The 20678-nt window shown below is 37.3% G+C and overlaps 1 protein-coding gene across 22 annotated transcripts in view; it reads right to left on the bottom strand.

Moving 5' to 3' along the window:
- PHF21A (PHD finger protein 21A) overlaps positions 1 to 20678 on the bottom strand; it is a 282000-nt gene that overhangs the window by 25039 nt on the left and 236283 nt on the right. For all 22 annotated transcript variants that reach the window (XR_012122694.1, XM_073216471.1, XM_073216481.1 and 19 more), the window contains 4 exons: positions 17803 to 18096; positions 4064 to 4162; positions 1469 to 1520; positions 617 to 696 (listed from right to left, as the gene is read on the bottom strand). Coding sequence is in view for 21 of the 22 variants with exons in the window: in XM_073216471.1 (XP_073072572.1) it covers positions 617 to 696; positions 1469 to 1520; positions 4064 to 4162; positions 17803 to 18096 (525 nt within the window). In the remaining variant the exon portion in view is untranslated. The remainder of the gene's footprint in view (positions 1 to 616; positions 697 to 1468; positions 1521 to 4063; positions 4163 to 17802; positions 18097 to 20678) is intronic.

Raw genomic sequence — 20678 nt, forward strand, 5'->3', positions numbered from 1 at the left:
GCGGGGACCTGCTCGCAGATTTTACTGCCCCATTCCCCTAGTATCCAGTACTCCATGCACTGTGTGTCTGCGCAATGGTGCGGATGTCTAGGGTTGGGTGTTTAGCAGTCCTGGGCTCCCTCTCCCTCCCCGTTCCGACTTCTCTCCTCCTGCCAGGAGCTGGGGTGAGGGGTGCTCGGGTCCTGCCGGGCCGCGGCTTGTATCTTACCCTCTTTGCGAGGTGCTGGGTTCTCACAGGTGTAGATGTAGTCTGGCTGTTGTCCTGTATCTTCTGGTCTCTCTTTTCGGAATAGTTGTATTTGTTTTATTTTCAAAAATATGTATGTTTTTGGGAGGAGATTTCCACTGCTCTACTCATGCCGTCATCTTGGCTCCACCCACCCCCAGGATGGTTACATTTTGAAGGTAGGTTTGTATCTACTCAAACTTATAGGAAAGCAGCAAATAGTAAAAATTAAATGAAGTGATTGGGCAGAGAAAAATCCATCATCTTACAAAACTGGCCAAGTACAATTAGAGTACTGCTCTTAAGCAAGTTTTCAGGAGGAAAGTGCTGAGTAAAGTCACAAATAAAACTAGACCAGCAAAGGAAGGACCAAGTGCTGGCCAGGAATACCTCTGGCTCAAAGACCGCTCCACTGTATACAGGATTTGCTGTTGTTCTTCGTTTTCGTTCTTGCCTCTTGCTTTGGATTTCTTGGAGAAGCAAAAGGTTTGGATTAGAAGAAAGGCATGCAGAACCTTAAAAACTTAACTTCACTGTTTATCTACTTCATTGTTTCCCCATGACAAATTAGAAACAGGGGCAAGTCTCTCTGTTTTACTGCAGATTCAGCAAATGCAAGCACACTGATGGGAGCAAATATGTAGGACCACCCACTGTCACCTCTCAGAAAGCAAGACCAGGCAGTGCCACAATGTGGCTCTCTGTGATCAAGAGCTTAATAGTAAACAACACTTGCAAATAAGCTGCCCTGGTTTACTTTTAGATCACTGTAATATAGGTGTGAATGAACTTTACTCATAGACCTAGACTGAGTAACCATAGGTCACCATTCTTGAATTACATAGCTAGGACAGGTGTAGCTTTGTAACTGTTCTCAAGCTTCTGATAACCTAGAATGACTGGAAAATAAAAGACTTGTCAGAGGGGCATTTGCTACTTTGTGGCATCAGGTAAAAAAAAAAAAAAAAAAGAGTTCTTCTAAGGGAATAGAAGTCCCCTTAGTATAGGCAACTGTGGAGTTTCCTCTGGACAGCAATGTGGATAAATAATGATAGGAAGGGGAGAGGCTGAACATTGGATAGAGGGAAGGCAAGTATTACTCCAAAAGAAATAAAGTGCACACTAGCTGAACCATGCTCTATTTGCATTTCAATGTTCTATTCTAGCAATAAATCCAACACCATTTTCAAGGACAAAGCTCTGGGTCAGAAGCAAGGCAGCACCATGAATATCTTCTCTTACCTTCTAGATGGTCATGTGTCACCAATCCTAGAGACACCATGAAGGCAAGTTTCTGCCAGAGAAACAAAAGAATATACTTCAGTCTAGGTTCTCACAAAGCCCACAGCATGTTCCTTATTATACACGGCAGGAAAGCCAGCCCAATGAGCTCTTTGAAGGAGGCCAGGTTCAGGTCTTAACAACTGGAGGCTTTCTGGTCTTGTAGGGATCAAAGGAGAAGGACTGGGGGCTGCATTTTCTACTTTCTCTATGCCAGAAATCAGCATCACAAGTGACCTAAGTTTTTTTTTTTTTTTTGAAAAATCATCCTACAGGGTAGAGGATTTCATACTCAAAAAACATACAGAGTTAAACAGCCCCCCTTATAAGCTCCAATTCTAAGTACTTCACTTGTCATATAAGAGGTCAGTGAAAATGTAAGGAATTTTTACTACCACTGGTTGGACAAGGCTAACTCAAAGCTAAATGAGTTTTAGGACTGACAGCAGGCAGTTTGGCTTAAAGTATGAGTTTTTCAATCACATACCTAAAAATTACAGAGCAATTTCTCTCTGAAGACCACTCTCAGGGCTCAGTCAGAAGCTATATTAAAGTATTATACTCCAAAGATGCTTAAAATTGGAAAGTGCAACAGATTGATTCCTATTATTGCTCTTTGGTGACATGTGGTCTAGAAAGAATGTCTTCATTTTTTGCTGTACCACTGCATGCAGTTGCTAAACATGCCAAATAATATGTCATCAATTTGTCTTGCCAGTGAATAAAGAATCCAATTGTGAGAAGACATATGCCTGTATAATTATTTATACCATGGTTTGGTCTTTAAAAACCTTGACATTTTACCCTCAACATTAAATATCAAGATATTTTGCCTGAGGTGATAGGTTCAAGTATTGAAGATATTGAGTGTTTTATGAAGATGATACAGTCCTTGAACAAGCCACCTGAGAACAAAGAATATCCTTTACTGGTATCCACAGAGTCCTAAAGAAATGTTTTTACTTCTTATTTCAAAACCTACATGGGACCTGCCCCCAACAACCAGGGTACTCCCCAGGGCAGGGGGCTCACTGAGGCGGGGGGACCCCCCCTAAGGAGAGGAGGCCTTGGACTCGCAGCCCATTCCCATGCTGCACACTGAGGTGGCACACAGCTTGTGGCTGCCAGTTAACTACATACCTAATTCTCACCACTCCTTCAAAACTTAATCAAGATTAGAAGGTTGTTTTCCAACTGTTCTCTGTTAATAAAGCAGTGTATGGACTGCCATTCAGATGCACCTTCTCTCAGTCAAGTGACAGCACCCTTCCTGGTCACTCATATCCAACTTATTTTTGCCAGTATAGATCCAACACACAAAAGAATTACTAAATGAAAAAAAGGCTCCTTTCCTGTGGAAAAGAATTTTAGTGATAAACAGTAAAAAGTTGTTGAGAATTTTTGCGTTATCAATGTATCACATGTATGCCAAAACTGATTTATTCTTTTTGTGGGAATGGTTCCATCCAACTAGGTGAAATATCTGCGACTACACATGGTGGCACTTGTTGGCCTACATGGTGCCACTGTCATAAAATATCCTTCAGTTTCTTTTGATAAGGAAATTCTGCTAATAGCTTGTTATATTTTTCCTCCTCTAAGCATTAATATTTGTCATTAATTTTGTGGATGATTTTATAAGTTTCTCAGCAATTTGCATGAGTGGTACTCCTTTTCAGTTCAAGTTTTGGTCCCTTCTTTAAAGATGAACTAAAAATTAATCTACTTCATATCAGAAAAAATTAAAATTTGTAGTTTTAGAAAAACCTGATCTGGCTTAAAAAATCACTACTTAAAATAAAAAATGACATGAAGCTTTGATGGCTTCATGCCACCATACCTGACATGGTCTCATAGTAAGGAGGGCACTGAAGACAGAAGGAAACGGACTGCTAGTCTAATAGAATCCAACTATTAGGTAGTCATCGTGTTCCTTGTCCATATTTTTCTTTTTATAGCTTCTTGTGCAAAAGCATCTAACTAAAAAATTCCCTTTTCTAAGGATATACAAATTGACATTCTATATTTGTACCAGAGTCTTGTTTGCTATTTAAAATAGTTCATAATTCTACCCCAAGTTGTACTTTAGATGTTACTATTTTCATCCTTACTCTTATGTTTCAATGAACTACTTCTGAGCTATTTATTCGTTTGAGATTTGGGGGTCTAATGTAATACTATGGTAACAACAAAAAATGCACATGTAACAACTATAATTGATAGCTAAACAGACCCTGGCTGAGTGAACTGGACATCTTATCTTTGTTCACTGAGACAAACAAACATAATGGTCATGAGGAATGCAATGGAATAACTGGAAAAATGATCATTAATCTTATTATTTCAAATGTGTAACATGTGTATGAAATACCCATTATGACAGCTCATGGACTTAAATCTGCCCTGGGCCAACCTGAGTTGAAAATATCATTACTAAATAGTGAAAAAGAAAAGAAAAGGAAAATCAAGCAATTCAGAAAGTAAGTACCTTTCCTGGTATGTGGGAATAAGTCATATTTCACAGACCAAGCCATGACTTTGGAGGGCTGGGCCTACCTGAGGGTTCTCCTCCCGTTTTGGTTTCGGTGCAGCAGGTGGAGTGATGGTGCGGTTCTCTGCTTGTTTCTCATCAGTTTCTGTATGGGATTTAATTGTCTAGGAGAGGAAAATTAAACGAAAATTTAGAATTCACTTTTTATTAAAAGCATGAAAACAGTGTTTGTAGCCAACAAGAAAGTAAAGAATATATTCAAATTGTAAACATAATAAAGAAGGTAATGTGGATTTCATTTTGGAAGGGGAAAAAGTAAAATGTAAGCTTCCAACTGACGTGATTAAATTGCACAACTAAAGTAGATATGAAACTATAAATACAACAGTCTAACTTACACAAAAAGAAAAATCCACAATTTAAATCTTGTGTATAAAAATAAAGTATAGGCTGCTACTCTGATTTCAATGTATTTTAGGAAGTAGAGACACTTTCACAGAAGAAAGTTTGTTCTTGCTACGTATGGGTCAAGCTCCAGTCCAGTGTGCTTAATATCTGAACAGTATGAAAAAGAAAAACTTACATACACATTCTTTTATTTCAGAACAATTATAATCATAACCTAAGAGAAGTTGCAGAACTACCCTCCCTCACTTGCAGTATTAAAAACCTGCCTGTATCATCTATTAGAGGAGCGATGCTATTGCCAAGGAAAGGTCACCTTGCCAAGAGGCTGACATCGTGATTATCCCCAACCTTGTCTTCCAGATATACCCATTCAAACAAAAGAAACGCCAGTAGCATTACCATCTTTAAACACAAATGGCAGTGAGCAAATTGGTAGACTGGGTTTGTATTACTAGTCTCATCATGACCCAATGGCTAATTCATTTATGAACCCCTCTGTAAACACTGAAATGATATTAGAACAGTAGGTATAAAACTGTAAATACAAACCTAATTGCTTTTTCAAATTAAAATAAATGCAGATGATAATGGTCTTTTGTATGGTAATCAATAATTAAATAAATGAGAATGAAACTGTCTGATTATTGTTGAGTAAGGAGCCAAATGAAAGACTTTGGTCCTACAGGCAGGATATACAAAATTCTTGAAAGTGACTATGTTGAAAAATATTTACCAAATCTGAAAAACTAAAAAATTACAAAGATCTTTCACTTTCTTTCCTGGCTATATTCGTATTTTCCTTCTGCTTTTCATATTATTACTTAAGGACAGTGTTAAGTATCTGCCTTACTAATACTGTGGCAGCCACTATTCTGGGGCACAAATGCTGCCTTACATATATATATATATATATACACACACACATACATATTTTTTTACCAGTGTCCTGTCATATTTCCTCCTTTATACTATAATAAGTACTCGAGAGCAGAGATTGTTCTATACCTTTTCTGTGCCCCTCTTTGCCTAATATACAGTGCCTCATGTAGAGCAGGTATATATGATAAAGAGATGTTCATCTTCTGAGTTGGGGCTATGACTTTACCAGAAGACAGAAGAATCACTCATACTGTGCCTCTCCCATGCACACACATTTTGTAACCAAAAGAACACATCTTCTCCATAAAACAACCAAAGGAACATAATGGAAAAGTTATTTGTAGTGTATATTTAAGGTTCTGGGTGTCCTGAAAGCTTATTTTCACAGTTTTCTGAATGCAGAAGGACAGGAGTCTGAGGAAGAAGGGAGAAGAGAAGACTGACTACAAGAATTTGCTGCTCTTTTCCATAGTAGTGTGAAGTTCCTTGGGGTCTCTTACTTCCATCTCTAAGGCTGAGTAAAGCACATAATGGTGATGTCTCCAGGGAAGGGCAAACAAATTCTTCTCCACTAAGTATTTACCCAGGGTTCACATTTTTTTCTCATACAAGAAGAGATGACTGCAACCCTGGCCAACTAGTTTGAATGTAAACTCATGAGGGACCGTGAGCCAGAATCACGCAGCTAACCCTGATTCCTGACCCTCAGAAATTTTATGGAATATACTGCTACTTAAAACAAATAAAAAACATTAGAGTGGGGAGTGACATCACAGAAATGGCAGAACAGAGAGCTCTAAGAATCAGTTCTTCCACTGAAGCAACCATAAAGCTGACAAAAAAGAATCAACCTTTTAGAACTCTGGAATCTAAAACAAACAAAATACCCAGAGGTGCCTTTACTGAAAAAGAGGCTGCTATATTTCACTAAGGAAGCAGCTTTCTTTACCACCTACAAACCCCCATTCCCTAGCCAGACAGATATTTTGGGGATGTCAATCTGCATTCCTGGTGTGGCTTGCTAGCACCGGGAGGAGCATTATGGACCTTGTTGTCAAAAACTTGTTGTGATAGTACTGGAGGTCCTAGCCACGGCAATTAGACAAAACAAAGAAATACAAGGAATCCACATTGGTAAAGAAGATGTTAAACTGTCACTATTTGCAGATGACATGATATTGTACATAAAAAACCCGAAAGACTCCAACTACTAGAACTAATATCGGAATATAGCAAAGTTGCAGGATATAAAATTAACACACAGAAATCTGTGGCTTTCCTATACACTACCAATGAACTAATAGAAAGAGAAATCAGGAAAACAATTCCATTCACAATAGCATCAAAAAGAATAAAATACCTAGGAATATACCTAACCAAGGAAGTGAAAGACCTGTACCCTGAAAACTATAAGACACTCTTAAGAGAAATTAAAGAGGACACTAACAAATGGAAACTCATCCCATGCTCCTGGCTAGGAAGAATTAATACTGTCAAAATGACCATTCTGCCCAAAGCAATATACAGATTCAATGTAATCCCTATCAAATTACCAACAGCATTCTTCAACGAACTAGAACAAATAGTTCAAAAATTCATATGGAAACACCAAAGACGCCGAATAGCCAAAGTAATCCTGCGAAGGAAGAATAAAGTGGGAGAGATCTCGCTCCCCAACTTCAAGCTCTACTACAAAGCCACAGTAATCAAGACAATTTGGTACTGGCACAAGAACAGAGCCATATACCAGTGCAACAGAATAGAGACTCCAAACATTAACCCAAACATATACGGTCAATTAATATACAATAAAGGAGCCATGGACATACAATGGGGAAATGACAGTCTCTTCAACAGATGGTGCTGGCAAAACTGAACAGCTACATATAAGTGAATGAAACTGGATCACTGTCTAACCCCATACACAAAAGTAAATTTGAAATTGATCAAAGACCTGAATGTAAGTCATGAAACCATAAAACTCTTAGAAAAAAACATAGGCAAAAATCTTATGGACATAAACATGAGCGACTTCTTCATGAAAATATCTCCCTGGGCAAGGGAAACAAAAGCAACAATGAACAAGTGGGACTATATCAAGCTGAAAAGCTTCTGTACAGCAAAGGACACCATCAATAGAACAAAAAGGTATCCTACAGTGTGGGAGAATATATTCATAAATGACAGATCTGATAAAGGGCTGATATTCAAAATATATAAAGAGCTCACACACCTCAACAAACAAAAAGCAAATAATCCAATTAAAAAATGGGCAGAGGAGCCGAATAGACAGTTCTCTAAAGAAGAAATTTAGATGGCCAACAGACACATGAAAAGATGCTCCACATTGCTTGTCATTAGAGAAATGCAAATTAAAACCACAATGAGATATCACGTCACACCAGTAAGGACGGCCACCATCCAAAAGACAAACAACAACAAATGCTGGTGAAGTTGTGGAGAAAAGAGAACCCTCTTACACTGCTGGTGGGAATGTAAATTAGTTCAACCATTGTGGAAAGCAGTATGGAGGTTCCTCAAAAAACTCAAAATAGGAATACCATTTGAGCCAGGAATTCCACTTCTAGGAATTTACCCTAAGAATGCAGTCACCCAGTTTGAAAAAGACAGGTGCACCCCTATGTTTATCGCAGCACTATTTACAATAGCCAAGAAATGGAAGCAACCTAAGTGTCCATTAGTAGATGAGTGGATAAAGAAGATGTGGTACATATACACAATGGAATATTATTCAGCTATAAGAAGAAAAGAAATCCTACCATTTGTAACAACATGGATGGAGCTAGATGGTATTATGCTCAGTGAAATAAGCCAGGGAGAGAAAGACAAGTACCGAATGATTTCACTCAAAAACAGCAGCAGAATCACAGAACCTGAGAATGGACTAACAGTTACCAAAGGGAAAGGGACTGGGGAGGATGGGTGGGTAGGGAGGGATAAGGGCAGGGAAAAAGGAAGGGGGCATTACGATTAGCATGTATAATGTGTGTGGGGGCACGGGGAGGGCTGTACAACACAGAGCAGACAAGTAGTGATTCTACAGCATCTTACTACACAGATGGACGGTGACTGTAATGGGGTTTGGGGGGGGACTTGGTGAAGGGTGGAGCCTAGTAAACATAATGTTGTTCAGGTAATTGTAGATTAATGATACCAAAAGAAAGAAAAAGAAGGAAAAAAAAAACTTGTGGTTGTGCATTTTGACTCTGTCTGGTGGTTCCGTGAAGACTGGTGTAGAGGCTGACCTCTATTTTGCCCATCTTAGGTTGCAGTGGTTTTCCAGGTGGCATGTGATGAATTATATGAAGACATGCTACCCATAGTCACCTGATACAAGGGATGGTGGATGGAGCAGTACATAGACCAAAGGCCTGGGAAGGAGGAGGCTGGGGAAGAAGATTCTTGGAGGAGTCAGGGCTTTGAAGGGCTATCAATGTATCCTGGAGAATCTGAGTGCACCACACATTCCCAGGGCTGCACGCATGCTTAGAAGAGATCTGAGAGCATCCTACATTTGCACCTCTTGCTGGTCTTTGAGCTCTGTACAAAAAAGAGGTGAAGGCTAAGTCAGAGTTGTAAGTGGCCTGACTTAGCAATGAATGAGTGCCCCTGCTAAAAGCCAGTCCACAAAGACTGGGAAATGTTTTTTAAAATATACTTATTACTACTTTTTTTTCTTTTTACCTCAAGTTGCTTAAGGGAATTTGTCAGTTGACCACTGAGATAACAGAACAGAGATTTCAGTGACAACACATGACAAGAAATACAGTCTTCACAGAAATGGTTTGGAAAAGGCACTAACAAGACAACCACAGCCCTTAACAATCAACAACAGTAAACCCTGGGATGGAATGAGTATCATTATTACATTGTAATTTCAAAATGAACAACTTTCAATAAAATATTAGAAGGCACACAAAGAAATAGGAAATTATGGCCCATTCATAGGAAAAAAAGAGATGAACTGAAAGTGGCCTTTAAGGAAGTCTAGACATTGGACTCTCTAGAGAAAGTCAACTGTTTTTAATATGCTCAAAGAGCTAAAGGAAACCAGGGACAAAGACCTAAAAGAAACCAGGAAAACAATATTTCATCAGAAAGGGGCCAAATAAAAACCCTGCAGCTGAAAAGTATAATAGCTGAAATGAAAAATTCACCAGAGGAGTTCAGGCAAAAGAAGGAATCAGTGAACTTAAAGGACAATTGAAATTATCCAGTCTGAGGAGCAGAGAGAAAAAAAAAATCAAGAGAAATGAACAGAGACTAAGGGGCTGTGGGACATTATCAAGCATACCAACATGTGCCTTATGGACTCCCAGCAGAAGAAAGAAAGAAGCAAAAATAATATTTGAAGAAGTAATAGCTAATATCTTCCCAAATTTTATGAAAGACAGGAAACTATACAACCAAGATGCTCAGTGACATCAAAGTAGGATAAACTAAAAGAAATCCATGCTCAGACACATTATAATCACAATGTTGAAAGCCAAACCAAAGAGAGAGTCTCAAAAGCAGCAACAGGGATGTGATGCATCACATAGAAGCATCCTCAGTAAGATTGATAGTAGGTTTCTCATCAGAAACCGGAGACCAGGAGGCATTTGGGGTGACATATTTAAACTGCTGAAAGAAAAAGCTATCAACCAAGAATTCTATATCTTACAAAAAGCTATGGGAGTTCACTTCTAATGGACCTGCCCTATAATAAATGCTAAAAGGAGTTCTTCAGGCTGAAATAAAAGGACACTAGTAATTTGAAGCCATATGAAGAAATAAGAATTCCAGTAAAGTAACTACATAGGTAAATATAAAATCCAGTATGATCTTATCTTTGATTTATAACTACTTTTCTTTTGTTTCCTATGATTTAAAAGAGGAAATGCATAAAAAAATTAACTCTAAATCTACGTTAATAGGCACACAATATAGAAAGATGTAATTTATGAACATAATAATGTAAAGGGAGGGACAGAGTAGTCTAGAAAAGTTTTTGTATTAAAGTCAAGCTAAGCTGGGATCAATTCAAATAACAATGTTAAAAATTTATGGATGTTAACTGCAATCTCCACAGTAACCACTAAGAAAATAACTAGAACAGAACTGGAACAAACAATCCTAAAATCGGTATAAAACCACAAAGACCCTGGAGAGCCAAAGCAATCTTGAGAAAGAAGAACAAAGCTACCTGGATTTCAAACTATACCATAAAACTATGGTCATCAAAACAGTATAGCACTGGCAGAAAAATAGACACATAGATCAATGGAACAGAATAGAGCACCCAGAAATAAATCCTCACTTATACAGCCAATTACTATGTGACAAAGGAAGCAAGAATATAAAATGGGGAAAAAGACAGTCTCTTTAATGAATGGTATTGCTTCAACAAGTGGTATTGGAAAAACTGGACAGCTACATGCAAAAGAATGAAACTGGACCACTTCATTACATCACACACAAAAATAAACTTAAAATGGATTAAAAACTTAAATGTAAGACCTGAAACAATAAAACTCCTAGAAGAAAACACAGACCAAAGACTCCTGGACATCAATTGGTCTTATTGATACTTTTTTGGATGTTGTTTCAGGCAAGGACAACAAAAGTGAAAATAAACAAATGGGACCATATCAAACCAAAAAGCTTTCACACAGTGAAAGAAACCATCAATAAATGAAAAGGCAACCTACTGTATGGGAGAAGATATTAACAAATCATTTATCTGATAAAGGGTTAATATCTAAAATATATAAAGGACTCAAAGCTATCAAAAAACCCAAACAATCCATTTAAAAATGGACAGAGGACCCAAATAAGTATTTTTCCAAAGATATACAGATAGCTAACAGGCAAATGAAAATATGCTCAGAATCACTAATCATCAGGGAAATGAAAATCAAAACCACAATGAGATAGATATCACCTCATACCTATTGAATGGCTGTTATCTAAAAGATAAGAAATAACAAGTTGGCAAGGATGTAGAGAAAAGGGAACCTTCATGGACTGTTGGTGGGAATGTAAATTGGTACAGTCACTATGGAAAACAGTATGGAGGTTCCTAAAAAAAATTAAACAGAGAACTATCATATGATCCAGTAGTTCCAATTCTGGGTATTTACCTGAAAAAACAAAAACACTAACTTGAAAAGATATATGCATCCCTATGTTAATTGCAGCATTATTTACAACACCCAAGATATGGAAGCAACTTAAGTATCCATTGATAGAAGAACGGATAAAGGAGATATGGTAAATATATACATGGAATATTATTCAGCCATAAAAAAATCTTGCTATTTGAGGCAACATGAATGGACCTACAGGGTATTATGCTAAGTGAAATAAGTCAGAGAAAGAGAAATATTTTATGATTTCACTTATATGTGGAATCTAAAAAATAAACAAAACATATCAGAAACAGACTCATAGTTAAAGAGAACAAAGTGATGGTTCCCAGAGAGCAATGGGGGTTGGGGGGATGTACTAAGTAGGTGAGGGGGATTAAGTACAATCTTCCAGTTATAAAATAATAAGAAAATGAAGATGGCATCATAAGAGCACACCAGAAAAAAAAAAACAAACACAAAAGAAAGCAGTAGTACTGGAGTATTTGAGTAATAAAAAAACATGTAAGACATATAGAAAACAAATAGAAAAATGGCATAAATCTGTCCCTCTCAGTAATCAATTTAAATGTAACTGCATTAAACTCACAATTATAAGACAAATAAGTAGCAGAGTGGATATAAAAGCATGATCCAAATATACACTGTTACAAGAGACTCATTTTAGAGCCAAAGACACAAAAAGATCGAAAGTCAAAGGATAGAAAAAGATATTCCATGTAAACAGTAACCAAAAAAGTATGGAGATGGCTATGCTAATATAAGACCAAATTTAAGTAGGGAATTGTTACAAGAAACAAAGAAGGTAATTATGTATTGATAAAAGTCAATTCATCAAGAAGATATGACAATTTTATATATATATACAACGGGCAAGAGAGTCTCAAAATACATAAAGCAAATCTTGATAGAATCAAAGGAAAAAATAAAGTTCTATAATAGTAATTTGAGGCTTTAATATCTGATTTTTAAGTAATACAACATGAAGATAGAAGATCAATCAGGAAATAATGGACTTGAACAACATTATAAACCAACTAGATCTAACAGACATATAAAGAGTTCACTCAACAATACAATATATATTCTTCTCAAGTATACACGAAGCATTCTCCATGATAGACCATATTTTAGGCCATAAAACAAATCCTAATAAATAAATTTTAGAAGCCTGAAATCATAAAAGTATCTTCTCTGACCCCAATAGAAAAAAGCTAGAGATCTTATCATAAAGGAAAACTAGAAAATTTAAAACTATGTAGAAATTAAACAACACACTCTTAAACAACCTATAGGCCAAAAAAGAAACCACTAGGTTAATTAGAAAATACTTTAAAAGAAATGAAAATGAAAACACAACATACCAAAACTGATGTGATGCAGTGAAAGCAGTGCTCGGAGGAAAATTTATAGCTACAGCAATCTATATTAAAAAATAAGAAAGATCTCAATCAATAACCTAACTTTATACCTTAAAGAATTAGAAAAAGAATTAAACCCATAGCTAGCATAAGGAAGGAAATAATAAAAATTACAGTGGAGATAAATGAAATAGAGGACAGAAAAACCATAAAATTAATGAAACTAAAAGTTGATTCTTTGAAACAATAAAACTGACAAACTGTTAGTGAGACAAAGAAAAAAGAGAGAAAGCAAAATAATGAAAATCAGAAACGAGAGTGGGGACATTACTGTCAATCTTACAGAAATTAAAGAATTATGAGAGCATATACTGAACAAATTGTATGCCAACAAATTTAAAAATACAGATGAAATGGAAAAATTTCTAGACGTAGGCACCCTTGTTTATTGCTGCATTATTTGCAATAGCCAAGATATGGAAGCGACCTAAGTGTCCATCAATTAATGAATGAGAAAGAAGCTGTGATACATATACACAAAGGAATATTATTCAGCCATAAAAAGAAAAGAAATCCTGCCATTTGCAACAACATGGATGGAGCTAGAGGGTATTACGCTCAGTGAAACAAGCCAAGTGGAGAAGACAACAAATGATTTCACTTATTTGTGGAGTATAAAAACAAAGCAAAACAGAAAGAACAAAACAACAGTAGACTCAGACACTGAGAAGGGACTAGAGGTTACCAAGGGGGAAGGGGAGCGGGGAGGAGAGAGGGAGGGTGGTAGAGAGGGGGAAGGGGATAAAGGAGCACAATAATTTGCAATGACAATATAGGTTGGTCACAGGGATATAGTACAGCACAAAGGTTACAGTTAATGATTCTGAAATGTCTTACTTCGTTGATAGACAATGACCACACTAGAGGGGGTGAGGATTTAATAATATGGCGTAACTGATGGACCACTGTGTTGTACATTTGAAAAGAACCTAAGATGGTATATCAATGATACTTTAATTTTTTAAAAAATGGATGGAAATGGAAAAATTCTTATAAACACAAAATTACCAAAATTGACTCAAGACAAAATATAAAATCTCAACAGATGTAGAATAGCTAAAGTGATTGAAACAGTAATCAAAATCCTCCTAAAAAGGAACACTCTAGGATCAGACAGTTTCACTGAATTCTACTTAACATTTAAAGAATTAACACTAATCCCCCCAAAAAGCATTAATCCCTTTCAAATTCTTCTAAAAAAAAGAAGAAAAATACTTTTTAACTCATTCTGAGGTTAGAATTGCCTTGATACCAAAGCCAGACAAAGACATAAAAAAATAGAAAATTACAGACCAATATCCCTTATAAATATGGATGCAAAAATCCTCAATAAAATACTAGCACACTGAATCCAACAGTATATTCAAAGGATGATATACCATGACAAAGTGGAACTTACCCAAGGAATGGAAGATATTAAGAAAACTGATGTAATATGAAGGCAAAAACAAAACAAAAACAAAAGAACCCCACATAATTATCTCAATGCAGAAAAAGCATTTGGCAAAATTCAACACCCACTCACTATAAAAACATTCAGAAAACCAAGACTAGAAGAGAACTTCATCAACTTCTCAAGGGCATTTATGAGAAACCACAGCTAGCATCATACTAGATAGTGAAAGGCTGAAAGCTTTCCCTCTGATATCAGGTGTAAGGTAAGTTTGCCCACTTTCACCACTACTATTCAACAATAGCAACTGAAGAGGAAGTTCTAGCCAGAGCAATTAGGCAAGAGAAGAAATACAAGGCATCCAAATAGGAAAGGATGATGTAAAACTATCTATTGTCAATTTTATCAGGTTTGCCTTATTATTTCAAAGAGGAATTAAGAGTAAGTGGGATATTTCTTGTGCTCATGTTCCCATCAAAAATGGAAAAATTTAAAGTCCACTTGTTTACTTCCAGCCTGCTTTACTAATTTTTATTTCCTATTTCACACCCATAGCTATTCGAGTTTACAAAACTCTTGTCATTTTGGTATTATAAAAATAGAAATCAAGAGTTGCGGACAAGACTAGAACTAAGTTAACCATTTATACCCTGAATTCCAAAGTCACCAAATTCATGGCTGCATGAATAATCAAAATTAGACACTTACAAATAAATAAATATCCAAATAGTTTCATCAGTCAAGGTGAAATAAATGTGAACTGACAGCAAAGCAAAATCTAATGTCTGGTCACTTACATCTATTTTCTCTCCCACAACACTAGTACAAAATGGAGCAAAAAAGTAACCAGCTCAAGCTTACTAAGAGGAAAGCCTGGGATGTGAGGATAATACATTGGACAATATTCTTATCTTTGAAGAATTCCTTTTCAGAAGGATACTATGCATATTTCTATGCTAGACATATATGAAAATAGGAAATGGGTGGCAATCTGGCAATTTTTACCACAGAGCCTAGGTTTTATTCAGTAGCTTAGCCTTGGGGACCCTAGGTCTTCCTTGCAGGGAGTGGGACAGATAAGAAATGAATATAATTTCTTAGAACTGAAGTCTAAATGCTTTATCTTATTCCGGCATCCACAGGTGTTTAGCCCCATTTGAGAGTGTTGGAGAGGACAAGGACACAAAAGGCAGCAGTATGGGGGCTATGTTTGTCTGGCTTTATCTACCTTTCTGCCTAAAATGTTTCTAGCCTCAAAGCTCTTTAAAGCCTACCACTCATTTTCTCAGAGACACAATGTAATGTGGTTTCTAATAGAGGATAAAAAAGGGGACTTCTTACCTGGGATGGATAAAGATGTTGGTAACACCTGACAGGGGGACGGAGAAGTGAGACCACTGTTGTTCTAACTGTCATTGCCTTTTCCCTTTCCTATGCCAAGGTAGGAGGCCTTCGAAATTATATAACTTGCCATGCTTCCTCCCCTCTGTGCCTGTTCCAAATGCACTAGAGATTGAATTCTGTGAGGGTAAAGGCTTTGATTTATCCACCCTGCAACATGCAACATAGCAGCTGGCCCATAATCAAGGCATTTTTTATTAAACAAATGTTACCGCCCTAAAGTAAACAATAGAATGCAGAGAGCAACCCACCTAGCCTGGTCACAGAGAGAATGTTGGACACAGGTTTTGGTAACTATGAGCAGGCTGCAAACGGTACTTTGGTGGCTACATATTTACATTGCTTCACTCTTAGCCCATCTATGATATCTCTTAAAGGCTATAAATTTGATACTGGAAATTAAACAGAAAGTAGATGTAAAGTAAGAGAATTGTGAGAACAGAGTCCAGTCTAAAGAGTATCCCCGCTGACTGAGCTTAGTAATATGTAAGACTGTCACACCAGGTGGTCTGCTAAACTAAAACAGCAATGACTGAACTCCGTTATTAGATCAACAAGAGAAATTATGGAATTTACTGCTAGAAAGAAATTTATATATTTTTTAGTTTTTAAGAATTCAATGTTACCTTTTTATAATATTACCATTAAAACTGAAAGCTCTATTAAGATGTAAGGCCAGGACATGACCAAATATTCAAGATCGAATAAGAGAAAAATCAAATTACAAAATACATGTTGTTTGATTTTTGGTTTTTGCTTTACAAATGGTAATATGTGCATAGAAAATATGTGGAGGCTTATAATCTAAACTGTTAGTAGAAAAATAATATAACATTTAACTGAAAAAATTGTCTCTTAAAAGTATCTTTATCAAAAAGGAGATCAACAGATGTAATATTCAGTAACCTAAAGTAGTGGTTTGAAAACATTCTTTGGAACACTAAGGCTCATCAGAGATTCTCTGAGCATCAGCACAGGACATGAGGGCAGATGATCTCCAAACATGCCTTTATGTAAACTCCTAAGGTTGAGCATTTTACTTTCAATATTCTAATACTGGAGTTCTGCCAATAATAAGTTTTAAAACTTCTTATCTAAAGTAGGTATAAGTAATTTATCTCTGAATGTTCCTTAAAGCATTTCCTGGGGTCTGAGTAGGCTCCCCAGGAAGAGAAATGTGTTCTCTCTCATGTTTTCTGAGGGCAAGATTTTGGCACCCAGCTTCTTCGCACAAGATCTGCTGCATTTATAAGCTGCCTAGGTAGAAAGGTGGATGCTCCGTGCTCATTGTCTACCATCCGTTCATCTCCTCTGAATCACGGTCAGTCATCCAGGAGCAGAAGATTCAGGATCACCAGAGACTTTTCAGGTGAATGAGAATTCAAGCCTGAGCCCATTAGAAAGAGGTCAATTCCTTTCTAAAGCAACTTCCTTGAAACAGGATGCTTTTTCTTTGCAAAATTCTTCTTTTTTGTTACTGCTCTTTCTTTAAACAGAATATAGTGACTGCCTATAAATCCTTTGTTTTGTTTTTAGAAGTTTTTCTGTCATAGAAACTTAAAGTAGTTTTGGATGTTACCTGCATTTCTCTAGCCTGTTTTTAAGAGAAAATTTGGTTTTAGAAATATAAATGAAAGACTTCAATATTTGAGCTAAAATGTTTACATCCCCTAGGGTGAAAAAAACGCTTTTTAGAAATGTCAGTTTTTTCATTTGCTTCTTCATTATCTGTAATAACCAGGGAAAACCTTTGAAATGAAATCCCTTTCTTTGTTTTTCTTATTCTTTCTGAATTTCATAGTCATATCCCTCATCTGTATTCTTAATGGGTCAAACCTAACATGGCATTTTCTGTTTACTAAACTTATCTGTGCTTTCTGACTGAGGGCAGCAGAATCGCTCTGTGAATTTCTATTTCAGAACCAGCACAGGGAGCTCACTCACATAGGAATCTGAATTCAGATATAAGGGGATGCAACCCAACTTTCTTCAGTAAAGAATGGCCCTTTTGCATTGTAGATAAAATTATCACACAATAAGCAACAGGTTATTAAAAACAGTGGTGAGATAGAGCCTTTGATAAGATATATATAGAGACAGTCCAGTCTCAATGGCAAGGCTACTGGCCAAACAGGTGCATATGCTGCCTGTACCTGTTTTTCAAGGCTTGGCTTGCTCAGCTGTACAGTTTGAGGTCCAGAGAGTCTGGTCCCCGGAGTAGCTATCACAATGCTGGTGAGCTGGGCCATGGGGAACGTTTTGGCTATGGTTGCAGTCTGCCCATTGACGACACGGACGGGGTGGATGGAATTCTGGGAGGTAGGGAGTGTTGTGGGGGTGAACTTGGTCAGCATGACAGGTCTCTGGATTAGCTGAGGAGCTGCAAGCATGGGAGGAGGTGCTGGGGCAATAGGAATGTTATTCTGGGCCACAGGCTTGGGTCGAACCTATGGGGAAAGAGAGAACAATCACCATATTACTTAAAGAAACTTCTCAAGTGCTGTAAGTCTAAGACATTGCCAGATCTTCCACACTATATATGTGAAATGGCATTTAGTAAAAATATTAATATTCATTTTAGTATTATTAATTCTATAGCTCACAGGATATATAATCTTATAAAAAAAGCCTCCAGCTCTTAAGAGAGTCCAAATGCTACCCTACAGAGCAGTTCTGATTCCAAACCTTAGCTCCCTCTCCTACACCATGCTGCCTCTTCAAGCTGCCATCAAATGTCTAATCCAGAGACTGGTCCCACAAGAATTTATGCCCAGTTATGGTAATAATGCTGCCAATGGTCTTAGTTCACAGTCTAAATGTCTTCATATCCACAGCTTCAATTTACTCCCATTTCTGGCCCTCTAACTCCCTGTTCTTGGTCACTCCTTCTGTAAGTCTCCTTTGTGGCTTCCTCTGCCTAATCCTAAATATAAGTATTTTCTCAGGACTTTGTTCTGGAACCCCTTTCTTTCTTCCCAATGTCCTCACTCCTCGGAGCTCTCACTCATCCTTGGCTTCAATTACCATCTATGTACTCAAGACTTCTGCACTTGTATCTCAGGATCAGATATCTCCTTAACTTCAGAATCATATATTCAACTGCCTATTGGACATCTCTACTTGGAAATCTCACAAAAAGTTCAAAATCAACATGTCAAAAATTAATCAGTTTCTTCCTCCAACCCACTCTTCCTCCTATATAATCATCCCTAGTAAATGTTCTTTTCTTGCTAAATAATCTTCAGAATTATTCTTGATGCTTCCTACTCCATCTTTACTTCCTAAATCCTTCTCAAAAACATCTACTTTTTATCTTCACTGCTACTACTTTAACCTTGTTTGGCTTACTGAAACAGTGGCAGAAAACATGGGATCATCCTTGCCTGGGTTAAAATCTTCGTTCTAGCATTTACTAGCTATAAACTTCAGGCAACATACCTGATCTCTCTAAGCCAGTATATTTCAAACTTTCTAACCTGGGACCCTGCAGGCAAAATCCTTCCCTGCTATGTATGAGAGTTTCACCTTTAGTTAACTCTCTAGCTCTGTTCCCCTGGAAACCTGATAGGGTAAGAATGTCAACTATGTTACCAGGCAACACTGCTTATGGTAAAAATGACCCTTCATTGCTAAACTGAATCTGAATGGGGAGGATTATAAATACTTTGATGGGCCATCTTGCTTTTGGCTTCCCAAAGCGGGTTGACTTGAAACTGGGCATGCCCATTGTGGGGAACTTGAAAGTCATGCCTATGGAATTGTTACAAGATATATTTGGTCCCTGTGAGGCAGAGGCTTCTATACCAGGATGGCTCTCCTACTGCCCTGATAAAAGAGCTCCTTTCCTCACACCTGAATCATCCCTGGACAGCTGTAGTGACTACTATCAGAGCTACTATAGGGACTCCCACTGAAGAAAACTGCCTGATGCTGTCTGTTGGCAGGCTTTAGTTTCTGTCCTTTGTTGTTCCAAGTAGACTGGTATCAAGTGTGGCCCCTGAAAGTCTTGTGAGTCTGAATGTTAGCTGAACTTAAGAGAACCCTGTAGGGGCTGCTGCAGACCCACAGTAGAAAATACATTTCACAATGTAACTAATACACACATACAGATATATATCTATAGCTCTATAAAACAAAAACTTCATGAAACAATACTTGTGTGCTATGTAATCTAGTATTTCTGACTGTTTTGTTCATTTTATTTAGAAACTCTGGTTACAACCCATTAAATTGATTTAATAGCCTACCAATGGGTCATAACACACCATCTGAAAAACATGGAACAAACCTTAGATTCCTTATTTTTAAAAACTTTTAAAACCTACTTTCAAAGGGTTGTTGTGAGGATTAAAATAGATAACCCAAGTAAAGCACCTAGCATAGTAAGTGACACAGAGCAAGATTCTCTAAGCATTAGCTATTATTATTGTTTGCAATGTCTTAACTCTTCTTCATGCCCAGTCTCAACAATCTCCAATCTGTTCTCTACACAGTAGGAAGAAGTACTTTTCTAAAACAACAATCTGATCATGTTACGTACTGTTTGAAATGCTTTATTAGATTCCCACTGTTCCTGGGAAGGCCCAAATTCCTATATAGCCTACAAGGTTCTACAGGCTCTGGCCCACTGGGCTTCTCCAGTCTCACCCTTTACTCTAGCCAGAGTCAGCCACATGGTCCACTGTGCTCAGCCACACCAAATCTCCTTTGGTTCCTTAAGCTTCTATGAATTTCTCTATTCTGGGCTTGTGCTTCCGTGCCCTCTGCCTCGGACATTTCTATTCTTCCCCCAAAACCTTGTCAGGCTAACTTTACCAGGATTTTAAGTCTTAGATTGAATATCAACTCTTCAAGGAAACTTTCTGTAATACTCTTAAGAAAGAGTTGGGTGTCCTTCCCATGTGTTCTCAGGCTTCCCTGTACTTCCCATGATGGACACTATAATTGCTTGTATATATGTTTTAAGTTCTCTGAGGGCAGAGAACTGTCTGTCTTGAAAATTGGCATATCCATAATACTAGGTTCCTTT

The sequence above is a fragment of the Manis javanica genome, chromosome 11, assembly GCF_040802235.1.
Source record: "Manis javanica isolate MJ-LG chromosome 11, MJ_LKY, whole genome shotgun sequence".
Taxonomy (NCBI): Eukaryota; Metazoa; Chordata; class Mammalia; order Pholidota; family Manidae; genus Manis; species Manis javanica.